The sequence below is a fragment of the Acartia tonsa genome, chromosome 8 (assembly GCF_053477335.1).
Source record: "Acartia tonsa isolate MP-2025a chromosome 8, ASM5347733v1, whole genome shotgun sequence".
NCBI lineage: Eukaryota > Metazoa > Arthropoda > Copepoda > Calanoida > Acartiidae > Acartia > Acartia tonsa.
The window spans coordinates 38,576,519-38,591,867 of record NC_137267.1 but is presented as its reverse complement, the minus strand read 5'-3'; the positions used below and the strand labels follow the sequence as shown (position 1 = coordinate 38,591,867).

The 15,349-nt window shown below is 30.7% G+C and overlaps 1 protein-coding gene across 3 annotated transcripts in view; it reads right to left on the bottom strand.

Annotated features, from left to right (window-relative positions):
- LOC145326911 (protein TANC1-like) overlaps positions 1-15,349 on the bottom strand; it is a 146,973-nt gene that overhangs the window by 61,066 nt on the left and 70,558 nt on the right. For all 3 annotated transcript variants that reach the window (XM_080170356.1, XM_080170357.1, XM_080170358.1), the window contains exons 4-5: positions 5,825-6,031; positions 2,309-2,370 (exon numbers count right to left, since the gene is read on the bottom strand). In XM_080170356.1, the coding sequence (XP_080026482.1) occupies positions 2,309-2,370; positions 5,825-6,031 (269 nt within the window). The remainder of the gene's footprint in view (positions 1-2,308; positions 2,371-5,824; positions 6,032-15,349) is intronic.

The following is a 15,349-nucleotide window of genomic DNA, read 5'->3' as shown; positions in this document are numbered from 1 at the left end:
CCTATGAGTTAAGCAGCTTTAATAGCGTTCATGCAAAAATACCAAATCTGTGTGCCTTTTTGTATTTATCTTGAAAATCACTGAAAAAAAAGCCTAGAGGCTAAGAGCGTAACCAGTATTTATATTCTAAAAATTTAATAGTAGGTAAATTTTTACATGATAAACAGAACTAGAAAGTATTTTGATAAAGAACTAACATCTTGCTATGGCTGTTTTAATTGATTTAAAATAGGTTTAATGTGTATGAACACTCATCGCTAGCACAGGAAATTATTCATGATTAAATGTGCAAACCCTATTTTGCAAAGAGATAGGAACAGTTATTCAGAAAAATTAATATTTTTTTTCTACAGATATCAAGCGTCTATCTTAAATAACAACGAGTAAATCTCAGTTTTTACATAGCAAAGGGAATCTTCATAAAATATATCAGTTTTAAATAGGCTCTGAGAAAAGAGAAAGACTTACCTGCATAACTTTTGTGTCACTTTTGAGAAAGACGATCCCCTTTTCTCCCATCTCTTTTGAAGAGATTTTCTTTCCCTCTTCCCTTTTTCTTTCCCGAAATGTATATGGACGTCACAGGAATCGTCTTTCTCAAAAGTGACACAAAAGTTATGCAATTTAGTCTTTCTCCTGAGAAAATTCCATTTCCCTACAGTGTTACAGAATGGTGGACGGATTGACAGATATTGCAGGTTACAAAGAGCCTACGCGTCTATAAAATAATGGCTTTCAGACTCTATTTTTTTTTATACAATACTGTTCCCTCTCTGTTTTTTTTTGCAACAAACCCTTCATAGTTAGATTAGATAGTTTTTGCTTTAGGTATTTCTTACATAATGTCTAATCCTATTTACTAAAGAAACTGGATTTTAGTATGTCCAGTAAGATCTCGTTAATGGCTTGATCGATCTTCTAATTATTAGATTTAGTCTAGGGCAAGTTTTAGGCTATTTACTAAAGTATTAATCTTAAATAATTATGCTCCTAATGTTTTTCAATGATTTTTTTATTACATCCAATACTACGACAAACGACAAATGGTTGAAAATTTCGATTTCTTTTGGTCTAATCCTTAAAATCTCTAAAGTCCCTTTGTGAGTAGCAATCAACAGTTTTATCATTTCATGATTTTTAAATATATTTAAGGTCTGACTTCTATCTGTTTACGATGGTAAAGAGATCAAAATGTTAAACAATTACTTGGAATTCGTCAATTATCACATATCCTTTGCATGGAGTAATATTCTTAAGAGTGGGAATTAGATAGATTACCTTACTATTTTTATAAGAGTCGATTATTAAGCAAATTAATAGTAAACAAGGATAACAATTTCAATATGAAGTGTATCATAAAGACAAACACACACACTCACACGTACCCTAAATTCTCTCAAAAAAAACATGACGTTCTTTGACAAAAATGTATTAAATTCTCAGTATCGTGGCTATCAAACATGGCAAATTCTTTTAAATCTTCTATGAGCATAGCTACTCTATAATCAAGGCAAGTCTGTATGTTGGTCCGAAAATAGCAATTACTTCAAATGGTGATAACTAACTTGTTTGCTATCGATTTTTAAAAATTAAACAAGAATTATATATATAAAGTACTTTAAATGTAAAATAAAAATGTTTAAACTTAAACAATATCTTCAATTTAATTTCATGTGTTTTTAATAAATAATGCATTAACCCCTAAAGCATATAAAAAGCATACAATCCCTTACAGCAATATAAAAACAAATAACCAATTAATTCTAAAAATATATAAGCCATAAAAAAATATTATATATAACCCAACACAACTAAAACAAGGATGAAATTTAACAAAGGGACGAAGCAAAATTTATTTATTATGTCTTAACTTTTGTTTGCTTCAAAGAACCGGACAAATAATCCCAAAAACAATCTAGTAAGCGTTTGTTAACTTTAGATTAGGCCACATTATCTTTTTGTGCATTAGAGTTTTTTTCCAAAATAATTTTTTGAAATAAAATTGTCAGGGTTTGGCAGCCGCTTTATGCATAGCTTTATTATGAAGTTGCGGCCACATCAAAGCCTGTATGATTGACCAATATGCAGACGCAGCCGTTTTTAACAACGTTTGCACAGTTGATAGTTGCTGATATAAGAAAATTATTGGACAATCCACCTTTTTATCAACAAATCGCAACCAAGTTTTATTTTCTAGCTGTCAAGCTTTGCAAAAAGTAAAGCACTACATAAAGAAAATGTGGCCTAAACTATGCTTATTGTAATATTATGTTGTTAGTAAATATTCCTAATTGTATTTTGTTCTAACCTGACATGGTATGATCATCCATGGTCACTGGTCTCCTGGTGTGCCTCTGGATCCAGTTGCGTCTAAATAAATATAAGCATTTCATTTTTAGGTTTTTTTTCTTTAAGAATTTCTTTTCAGTGCCTATAAAAAATGACGACAATACAAATTATCAATGAAAGGCAAATACACAGACTAAATTACCAATGGCAGGTCAGCATACATTTTGATTAACCAATGGCAGGCCAGAATAGCGTCATTTATCATAGGCAGTTTCTCTTGAAAGATGGTACCCTCCACCAAAATAAATAGAAACATTCCTAGGACCTAGGAGTATTTTCACTTTAAAAGGAGAACAATATCGTTTCAGCAGTTAGCAAGGTTTTTTGGTAACGACATAAATCTTGTTACTTCACATAAAGATTGTTTTAAGCAAGAATAGTTATTTCTCGCATCGTATTATAAACAGCTTTCCGCGGATATAGAATGTACAATCATAAGATTAAAACCAGTTTTTTAGCCCCGAGGTGCCGAAGGCACGGGCAAAAAAAACTGGTTTTAATCTTATGATTGTACATTTTTATATTCGTAGAAATCTGGATATAATACGATACTAGACATAGTTTTTTCGTATGGATGAGAACCGGTTCCTATCCACCGGATTCGAATGAATATGAGAAAAATATTGATTTACAACATTTAAATGAAAATGTATTTGTGTTTCTTTCTTTTGTCTTAAATTTCTTTTAAAACAAGTGTTATTATGTAAGAAAAGAATTTAAGTTTAATTGCAAGTATTTAAATACAAGATACAGCACTTAGTCTTAGCAGACAATTGTATTTGTATTTTTGTTAACGAAGCTTTTCTTTTTAAAGTCCGTCTTATCGTCTGTACGTCCTTTCGTATTAAGAAAACATTATTTTCCGAAATTCTATTAGTGATACTGATTTGTTGTTTTTTTTGCAAAAAAAAGTATACTTCTTTTTTATAACTTACTTTTTCCTTTTGCCTGTAAATGCTCTTTGGTGTTAAAAATGTCACTTTCTTATCAGTTAAAATTATTTGTTTTTATTTCCATTATCAAGATGAGGATTATAGGACTGTTTGTCTGTTTTAAATGTTTTTTTAAATTTCTGATCTTCGCTACTTTTGGATATTGTCATCCTTGATTTCCTTATTATTGTATTTATATAGTCAGACAGAGTTTATACATTTCAGATAAAAATCCAATTAGCATTGCATCAGTTATGTTTCATTATATAAACTTTAATTACCCCAGCAACTCTTATGTACGTCAGTATGACAATCACTCAAAGATTAATCAGAATAATGGGTAAAAAAATATCCAGTATTACTTTGAAACCGATCAATATCCGCTGGATTAGAACTGTTTGTCAGCCATACTTAAATATCATGTATAGCATCGTATTACAGACATTTTTCCATGAATATTAAATTAAAATAACAAGATTAATACCATTTTTTTAGTCAGGGCCTTTGGCCTCTCTGGGCTAACAAAACTGGTTTTAATCTTTGTCTTTTTAGTATCCGCAGATAGCTGTCTATAATACGATGCTTTAATTATTTGTGTTGTTTCAGTATTTTTAGAAAATGTAAAAACATTAGCAGAATGTTTTCTGATTTATTCAACTAAGCATATTAACTATCATGAAATTAGATTACAGAAGATAAAAAAGTGTCTAGCATTTATTTTCTATGCTCTTTAAATAGAAAACATTTCTTCTTCAAATTGATATCAGGCAAAAAAAAATATAATAATATCCATAAGTAGTGCAACAGAAACAAAAAACAATTTAGGAAGTTTTAATTAAAATAAACTTCAGAATTTATGAGATTTGGCATGCATTGTCAATGAATCAGTCATAATAAGAATGTTTGGGTATAGTCCTTTCCACGACATCCCTCCATAAGGAGCGATTCTTCGTATTTTTCACAGTAGCTTTTCTCCTATTTCTAGCCCCTGCGGGGGGCTCTAACCCTGCGAAGCCAATTACCTAACCCTGTGGGGCAATCACCTAACACAATATAACCTAACCTAACCTAAAATAACCTATAAAAAGCCATTTTAAAAATACGAAGAATCGCTCCTTATGGAGGGATGTCGTGGAAAGGACTATACCCGAATGTTTCATTTATATATTCTATGTACGGAAAAGAAGACGAATTAACAGAACGCGGGACTGAAAATTAATATCTATAACAAAAAGCTTTGCTTTGGAATAACAGCCTACTTAGACCAAAAGAATAAAAAATTATAAATGTATTAAGATAATATAGCTATTTTTCGTAACGTATTATAGATAAAATGAAATATTATAAGTATAACATTAAAAATAGTTTTATTGGACCCGAAGGGCCGAAGGTCAAGCCTAACAAAACTGGGGTTAATTCTACGATTTTTTAGTTTAATATTCGTGTTAACTGTCTGTATTACGATGTTTTTATCTATACATGATTTTTCAGTATTGCTGAAAACCTGTTCTAATCCAGCGGATATTAATCGGTTTTGAAAATTTGTTCCACCTTTTTACATAAAGAAAAGTCTTCTCTTTCCAAGTTAAGAATGCAGGCTTAAAAATATAAAATATTGCAATGTAAAAGTTTGCTGTCAGTGACAATATTTTGCAATTCAACAACATTACAAAAACAAAATAGATTTTGAAATCAGAAATCTCAAGTATTGTTTATTGATAAAAAGTTATTTTTTGTTAAAATTGCTGTTTTCTTGTTGCATAGACTGGATTTGAAAAACTAAAATTTGTAGTTTTGTATTGGTGTCAAATGCTTTTTCCAAGTCAAAAGTACAATTAGTAATACATAAGTATATTTGCTATTATTTGTTTATGAAGTATCACAGTAACTAAAAGCACAGTATATACAAGTCATTCAGCCAATAAAATAGTAAATTTCACTATTCATAAGATAATCTATTTCATAATCATTAATCTTTGTTTGTTAAAGAAACCTAATACTTTCTATATGTGATTTTGAATGTTTTGCATTTATCTATTTTAAAAACATTTGACTGAAATTTATACCTGTTCTAAAAATATTACTACATTGTAAACGGAAATAGGCCGAAGAATATTATTTGTAGCCAAACAGCTACTCTATAACTAGCAATTCTACGTTATATATAAAGTAAAAGTTTTAAGCATTTAAAAGACATATCTTATTTCTGGAAACTTTCTTACAAACTTAACAATGCGAAATTCAATTTTAATCATCCCATACTGTAGACAAACATACTGATCTAAAAACTAGTGGTGTACTTTAAGCACTTTAGCCGCTTAATTAATCTATTTTTTTCTATTTCAGTTGAGTGCTTAAAAGTTTACCTTTATTTATAATAATTTATAATGTTGAATTAGGTTCCCATCAAAATAAAATTCACTGCTTTTTAAAAACTAAATTTTGCTTAGCTTTGTTATTGCTCCGCTACTTAACGACGACATAATTGTTATAATGAGAGAAAAAAATATTTTAAGACAAACGAGGACCCAAATAAACGTTACCTGTTATATGCCGGGCTGGGATTAATATTTTTCCTATAATTCGGTGGGGTCACAGAAACCGATCTTGTGCCAATTCCGCTACCAGGTCCAATTATCGATCTGGCGGAACCAAGCCCGTTCACGCTGCCGTACACACAGTCTGGGTTCACGCCGCTGCTGCCGACAGCAGAACGGGTCATTCCAACGGCGGGCCCCGGACTTAAACACCTAAAAATTAGAATGTTATTCATTTTCATTAAAAAATTTAGGTTGCTTTAATTAAATAGAAATAACCTACGCCCATGACTTTGTGCTTAATTGTCGTAAGAATCAGCATTTCAAAAGAGCAATTATTTATATATAATTTAAGTGTAAAAATACTAAAACAAATAAAAACGTAAAATTGACATACGAACATTCTATTTACTTTATGGAAATGCTACGCTTTGAAACTAGTTAATTATGGAAGTAAGGTTTAAAAACTATAGGTCGATATTAACATGATATAAAATCAGAGCTATTCTAAATTCATTAGCTTATAATCATTTAAGAAAGTAGTAATTCTAAATATGGATTAATGCAATGAATGTCAATGTTTATTTATTATCATTTAAGATTTTTTTAAAACATGAATCAAACTGGTTACAAAAAGTGCAATAGATTGGTATTAAAGGTTTAATCTTTAGAATTGATGATCAAAAATGATTACTAAGAATTGTGTGTTTTGTTTGAATCTGTTCTATGATAAAATATATAAATTGAAACAAAAAAGTTTGAATGAAAAGGATCTATAAAAAACAAAATGTATAAAGTCTTCGTAGAATATGAAAGCATAATAGTACAAAATCTCCAAATAGTAAGTCATTGATATTGGTCATTTATATTCTTTACAAGCATAATTCAATTAGATAATCTTTATCATTTAAATTATAGTCGCCTGTCTTCAGGGAAAGGGTCAGGGAAGATAAAATATGATTTAGCATGAAATAAGGAGGTTATTGGTTTGAATCTTGGGTATAATGGCAATATTTAAAGACCTGAATTTACTACTATTTTAAAGTTAGTATGTTTTTCAACCTATTTTTAAAAAAATTACACTATTCTAAGACATGAAGATATATTTCGATTTTAGCAATCATTTTCAATTCATTTTGTCTAAAAAATATAGGCATGAGACATTAGATAACAGCAAATATGATCAAAGATATTAAACATACATTTATATAGAACAATGTCACAAATTATTTTGAATCTTAGGTAACACCATAAAATACAGATGACTACTGATAAAGTTTGAAATAAAAGATTAAAACATTAGTTTTTTAAAAAGGAGGAGTAGGGAATAATTCTTGGCCTTGTTTGAGTTATGGGGCGGGGCATAGTTTTTATTAGAGGAATTTTTTTGATGGTTAGGAAATAGGCGGAGTTTTGGATGGTGAGTTTGGTTGAAGGCGGAGACAGAAAAAACCTGGGAGGAGACAAAAAGTGGGAGGAGTGGGGGGGTTATGAAAAGGTTGTGGATTTGTCTTTGTCCTTGGTTGTCTTTGGGTGGAGATTTGGATTTTGAAATCTGTTAAAAAAATGGGTGGAGTTATTCATAGGCGTCCAAGGGGGGGGGTAATGGGCCATTTGGCACCCCCAAACGATTTTGGGGGTGCCGTAGGCACCCCCAAAATTTTGTGAACAATACCCCCCCCAAAAAAAAATTACTCCTACCTTGGGGGTGCCGTAGGCACCCCCAACGATTTTGGGGGGGGTAATTACCCCCCCCAAAATAAATGTTCTTTAAAAAATTTTTTTTGGGGGGGGTATTTACCCCCCCCAAATTGAATGTTCTTAAAAAAAAAATTTTACTGTCCAACCAGTTAAAACAGTTCTTAACCATGATAACAAAAAATTTAATAGTTTGATCATGTTTTATTTGCTTGGGCCTTTATAAGGGCTAAAACCATCCCGGGGATCTATGATGTAATTGTAAAGCACTGAAGATTCCATAAAATAGATACCTAACTAAATTAAATATTTCATTAAATAATGAAAAAGAATTTCTATAGGCGATTTCTTTTGGGAGGATGTCAGGGTGTCTCAAAACTAGTTATAAAACTTACCAGGACCTATAAGACGCTTCACTTTAAAGTAAAATCATATTGGTTCATTGGTTAGTGAGTTAATTATTGTATTTTTATGTTCTAAAGAATGAGATACTACTATATATTTGAATAGTAGTGGCGCCCTTAGCATCTAAGAACTCGTGTTTTCTAAAGGGTAAAAAGGGAGGAGAAAAATAGCCTAAAACCACTCAAAAGATTGACCTATAATAGTGTGGAACCATCATGGGATCTATGTGAAGCTTTCCTAAAAAGGAGAACTCAGTATTAAAAGTAATGAAATCTGAAGCTATTAGTCAAATAAACCTTACTTACTACTTTATGTTATAAGATAGTACTTATTAACTTAATAGATTAGGTAGGTGCTTTTTTTACATAATTAAATTACCCCCCCCAAAAATTTTACCCCCGGGGTAAATTAGTTTGGGGGGGGTAATTACCCCCCCCAACAGATTTGGGGGGAGTATTTACCCCCCCCAACAGACTTTAGGGGGGGTAATTACCCCCCCCAATCAAATTTTACCCCCGGGGTAAAAATTTTGGGGGGGGTAAAAAAAAATTTCGGCGCGCTTCGCGCGCCATTTTACCCCCCCCAAACACGAATTACCCCCCCCCCTAAAATTTTTTACCCCCCCCAAAAAAAAAAGCTTGGACGCCCCTGGAGTTATTCCTGAGATGGGAAAAATTTTAATCTTTATGATATCCTGCTTTGTTTAGGTTTTAGGATGAAGGAAGAATTGGTGTTCTTTTGAATTAACCAAAAAAGTGAAAAAATGTGTACATTTTTTTGATAAAACATGAAATGAAAACTACATGGTATAAAATGTTGACTTATTTGAGAATTTTGGAAGTATAATTTGATGATGCAAACAATTGATTTGAGTTAAAAGATAACCTGAATATCAAAGAAGCTTAATCCTTTGAAATGTTAACTGTGTTTTAAAAGTTTTTTTATAAAAAATTGCAAATGCACACAGTTAATTTGAGTTTAAAGAATTGTTCAGAAATAAAATATTTTTTACAAACTAAATGATGAGGGTTTTTTAGTAGATCTCTGAAACTGCAAACAAATGTTATGTGTTGAAAAAGAAATTTGTTGGAAAGATGGGTCTTGTTTGAAAACAGGATTTTTTTGTTTGATTGATGATTAAATTTACTACTACCATGTCGACAGATATGTGCTAATGGGGGAAGGGGGGGGGGTAAATTCTTGCCCCCAAAAGAGGGTCTATTTATTTCTAAGTGAAATAAGAACAAAGGTTGTGAGATCAAAAGGTTGGTTATCTGCAAAAGTTGGAATTAACATGTACTTAAATGATTAGTTATTCTGTTCATAATATTTTTGCCAATCCATGCTTCGATTGCCATGGGATTAACTTAGGACATTTTAACGAATAGAAGCGAATCATTTTGCCTAAACTAGTAAAATAAAACTCAGAATTCTCAGATAAACAACATAAAAATGACAACGAAGATACAGAGAACGCTATTCATTTTAGAGAATTTAGAAAATCAAGAGAAACTACCAACCTACCCACTAAACAAGGCAATTTTTAATAGTCATAGAGTGGCTTCGCAGAAGAAAGAAGATGCATTTTAATATTTTATAAGCGGATTATTTTTAATAGTTTTATCGTCGATTTATTTGCATTTCATGACGAAGATTGCTATCTAAAAGCAAACTTTATAAATATGCAACAAAAATAGTAATAGGATGTTTGTTTACGTATGTATTACTGCTGCTTAAGATCTTTTTAAAAGTTCTGATTAAGCTTTACATTTTATTGCTACACTTTAAAAATAAATCAAAATACATGACACTTTTCTTTGGTAAATTTGTTTTTAAAAATATATATATAACTATTTGTAAAATATTCGAGACAAATTATTAGCTTAAACAGTACAAGGAGAATAATGTTCATAAGTAGCGCAGTTATAACAACCTAACAAATGCTTAAAAGTAAAATGCAGTTATTTCAGTAAAAGAGGTAGATTTTTAAAAATATACGAATAAAAAACAATATTTTCAAATTTAACAGAAATTGTGAGTAAATCACTGAATACCTATAAAAAAAACTTTATTAAATAATAAAATCTGTCAATTTACAAGAAACTTTAAAGAAAACACAAAAACTTACAGATAGGCCCAAGTATTAGCGTAGCTACGCTACATATAAAAATTCTGATTACAAGAATATCAATTTCATATTTGAATCCGAATGTAATGCAAAATATTTTTTTTAGAAATGATATTATTATCATCGATATTGAAATATGATACCTTATGATATCATTTAGTGTCAAGAACTTAAATATTTTCAGCAGCAAAGCTTTTCTTTAACTCACTTCTTTGTTAGTTTGTCAGAATTGTATCACTATATGATAAACGTGATGTTATCAAAGATAGAAATCTGATTTATTAAAGCACCAACTATTTAACCTATTTTTTACTTGTTAGCTAAGTATGACCGTCTGTTTAGCTGTCCGTGATATCCTAATAGATTATGCTTCTTTTCTTCTTCCTTGTTCTTTTTATCAAGTAAAATGATTAATTATTTATTTTAGCAACTTGTTTTATCAATTAATTATTTTTTTAAATTCAGTAATGTAGCTTCTATAAAACTTGTGTATGTCAGAACGTATTCTAACTTTCTATTATTCTTTATTTGATTAATTTTAAACAATAAATCCATTTATAATTATGCCAACACCTAAAGGAATAAGACAATGGCCGATAAATTATTATACGTCCCCAATGATAATACACCAAATTAACCCTTCTGTAGATTACAATTAACGGTTAAATGTTTGGACAATCAACTTTATGAACCAACAAATCAAAATTTAATTAAGGTCCCCAAAGATGTTAAGTCAACGAATGGGAAAAAATTATTATAAGACTTTGGGTACTGGCGTAATAAACAGCCCAATGTCCCCTCTCTCCCTGCATCTTTGAAAACATTTCGTACTTTTCTAAATTAATCTGCCAAAAATTAATGTTCTAAAATGCCAACAAACAGAAAAAGTTAATCCTATAATAAACTTTCCAAAAGTACGTCTATTAAATACCCATTTATAAACTAGATTGAGAAGACAAATTTAACAAAGATGATTTCATTAACTAGCAGCAAAACATTCTATAGATTAAAAAATAACATGAAACTAATAATATTTCACAAGTATTAAAAACAAGAATAGTTGACTCAGACAGACTTATCAGAAGAGAGATTTATTATCGGTTAAATTAATCTACAACCTTTTATTTACAATATTTTGTCAGCTACCAAAGTCAGAAGAAAAAAAGTGTATTTTAGAGTAGCTTTGCTATTCAAAAGACAAATTGAATACGACAGATAAAAACAGTTAACAATGTAATGATCATTAATTCAAGATTTCAGTCTGAATTCACTAACGCATAATATTATTTTGCATAGTGTTTCATCTTCGCCAAAAGATTTTATAATGCAGATTGTGCCTTTGTAATCAGAGATCTAAAGGAATATTACAATAGCCGATAAATTGATTTACTTCCCCATTGACGATGCACAATATTACCCCTCCTAGATTAAAATTATTGGTTGAAACTCTTGGACACTGGACTTTATAAACCAACCAATAAATTTCAGTAAAATTTCCTCAAAGTTGTTGACCCAACGAATAAGCAAATGTTATTATAAAACTTTGGGGACTAGTGTAATAAACAGTCGTGTGCGGAATTGAAAGCACACACATAAGTTCAACTGCAGAATATTGGCGCCAACGAAAAATCACAAGATTTATTTTCTTTTAATTTCTTGTCCAAGATTCTTTTGGCGAATCCGAATTTGATAAAATTTGATTAAGGTAGCGAGGATACAATACCTAAAGGACCTTCTCTATGTTTGTCTGTCTGTAATTCTCTAGACATCCTGTAAACACAAGATTATCCTTGTTTGTCAGCCTATTCTTGCCTCGCTACTTATTGACTTAATTGTTCTTTTTCAGTTTAAATTCAAGCCAATGACCTAAGCAGCAAATAATAAACCATTTATATCCAAAACTTTTGCTATTTTTTTTGCAAACTTTAGCATAAAAGGGGAAATGACTTGGATGGAGAAAAAAAACAAGTTTCTTTTTTATTGGATTGCTTGGTGATAAGCAGAAAAAATATTATTGCAAAAATCCAAAGTATTTATAAAAAGGTTTATTATGAAAAAAAATTATACACTATAAAATATATTAAGAACAAACTTAATGGAATAAAGATTAGGTTAGATTATGTCAAGCAGGCTCAATGGGGATAGTCATTCCAGCAAGGTTTAAAAGCTTTTATGGAGTTTAAAGTAATGAGGGGGTGGGGGGGAAGGAATTTTGAACCTTCTGTGCGATTTCCCTCAAATCACATTTTGACAACAAACATTTTTTAAAGAAAAAATAATGTTGGTGCTTATTATAGATTAGGTTAGGTCAATTAAGTAAGAAGAGTCCAACATGGATAATAACCCGCTGGAGGTAGAAAAATGGTTCAACAAAAAAATTTAAAAGGGTAAGGATGGTTTCGCTGTGTTTAAGAATTGGGTTTGAGTGAAAGAACCGACTTAAAAAAATACTTATTGTAGCAGGATCAATTAATTCTCAATTGCAAAGTTTGTTTTTGATGTCTCTTATTTATGGATAACGAGGAAGAAATAGTTGCAGATCAATTCAGAGTTCATATCCATGTTCATGGTTCGTGCTAGAAGTGCAATTGAAGTGATTTGGTGAAAATTAAATGACAACCCGTCTTTTTAGTAGCAAAGCTTCTTTTTATTATCTATTAAACGTTTTTCTATCTTTTGTATAATTCACTTTGTCCGTAGGTAATGCTCTGCCATGTAACTGTTTTTTTTTGTCCATCTGTTTGTTTATTAATTCAATGAAATTATGTTTTCTACTGCGTTCATAACCTCTACTGCTAGAGGTTTTCATCCTTGTTTTTCAAACAGATTGAAATGGGATAATAACAGGAAAGAGAATGAAAGAGAAAAGAGAATATTTACCATGGAGGGAGAAGGCGCTAAGGGCATCTTATTCGTTGGCCTAAAACCTTTGAGTACTTTTTGGATTGATTGGTTCCAAACCATTGACAAAAGTTTTCAACCAGTAATTTTAAAGAACTAAATGAAAATTTTTTGTTTATCATCATTGGAGAAAAAAATCATTGGATATATATAAGTTTTTGATGAGAGAGAGAGAGAGAAAGAGAGAGAGAGAGAGAGAGAGAGAGAGAGAGAGAGAGAGAGAGAGAGAGAGAGAGAGAGAGAGAGAGAGAGAGAGAGAGAGAGAGAGAGAGAGAGAGAGAGAGAGAGAGAGAGAGAGAGAGAGAGAGAGAGAGAGAGAGAGAGAGAGAGAGAGAGAGAGAGAGAGAGAGAGAGAGAGAGAGAGAGAGAGTGAAAAAAGAAACAAATAAGATTATGTGAGAAAGAAAACCCCAAACGAGAAAATTGGGAGGCACCCAGATCAAACGCCGTGGGCAACCATTAATCCAGTTCTCAAACTATGAAACATCCTAAAATTACAGCATGATATGCTCCTAAAGAAGCCTGCTAGTGTAGTGTCACACTAGAGTAAATTATAATCTTTAGGAATGTACCATTATTAAGTAGCATCAAAATTATAGTCTACTCACAACTTTTGGCACAGATAACTTATAATTTTACCACGATTTAAGGATAAACAAAAAAGGCCTAAATAATTTTTTGTTAATTAAGAATAAAGCAGAGATATAAAACCAATTTCTTAATCATATTTCTACAATAAGATGTTTATTTCGATATTTATTTCTCTATCTTAAAAAAAAAATTTTATACCTTGTTTTTTTTGACAGAATGATTAAAAGAAGAGTAATAGCTTTATATAGTAGATTATTACATTGATTGATTGGTTTATACTCAAGCAATTCAAAAATTTTTCTGACTTAAAATAACATGACAAAAAAATTAATCAACTAAAATGAAATATAAAAAAACAAGTGTTTTATGAATAAAAACCAAAAAGTGGTTTTGTCAATAACAATGTAATTAATGAATACATAAATAAAAAAATTAAACAAGGATTACAACATCCAAGAATGCAAAATTACTTGTTCAATATTAATGAAAATCTCCAGAAAAAATTTAAGACGTCTATCTTTAATATTAGGCGAGGGAATAATCAAATCATTAGGTATATAGAATAAAATAATGGAATAGACTATGATATGTAATCGTTGTAGGAAACATAACCAACTTTAATTACAGCCAGGTTAATAATATTAACACATTAGCATTATGAATTGACGGATGGATGGAAATATAGAGTAACTTCGCTACAAAAACATACAGACAATGAACAAAAACTTAATAATTAGACTACAACACTTTTCTTTTCATTTGATTTAGGCTAGTGTGGGTTTCTTTCATCAAAATAGTAAATATTTGTTTGCAAGCATAAATGCATAGGAAGCAAGAACGATTGCATTTAATAAAAAAAAATATTTTTAGTGAAATGAAATATCAATGATAGTTGCTTAAAAATGTAAATTTCATCTTAATTTGTGCGTATACAAATGATTAGTTCTTTCCAGTTAGGAACTGAAACATATTTTACATGCAAAAAAAATTCGCAATAAATAAATTAGTTTTATGTTCCCTCCTTATTTGCATGCAGTCTATGCTAGCCTCAAATTAATTGTATATAGTATGTATGTGGTCATGTGTGTTTTTATCATGCATACCATGTTCTACAATGTTTAGCTTTTATGGATCTACTGCAGTTCACGGTAAAATATTGCTGGTAACAAATATTGCCAAAAATTTAAGAATTTAAAAGGCTGCTAGCTGCCAAACGGCTGAACGTACAGATAATGATAATGTACAGATAATGCCTGCACACTGTTTTAGGCGACATAAAGGCCTACAAATAATCTGAAATAGCCATAAATCCATAATGCATAATTATCTCGCAGTGCAGAGAAATGCGCGAAAAGGACCTATTTTACGCGTTTTTTCTTTAGTGAAGCTTTCCCTGTGCCTCATTGGATCTTGTCTATTCCAGATTATTTGTAGGCCTTCTTATACCGCTTAAAATGGTGTGCGGGTATGATCTGTACGATCAGCCGTTAGGCAGCTAGCAGCCTTTAAAATTCATAGATTTTTGGCAATATTCGTTACCAGCAATATTTTACCGTGAACTGCAGTAGATCCGCTTTTATATAGTTTCAGGGTATCAATACAGGGATCATCTGGGATAAGACAATTGCCGATAAATTGATGTACGTACATCGCTGATGATGATACACAAAATTATCCCTTCTGTAGATTATAATTGGTGGTTGAAACATTTGAACACTCAACTTAATAAAACAACCAATGCAAATTCAATAAAAATCCACAATGTTATTAAGCCAACGAATGAGAATGCGTTATTATAAAAACTTTGG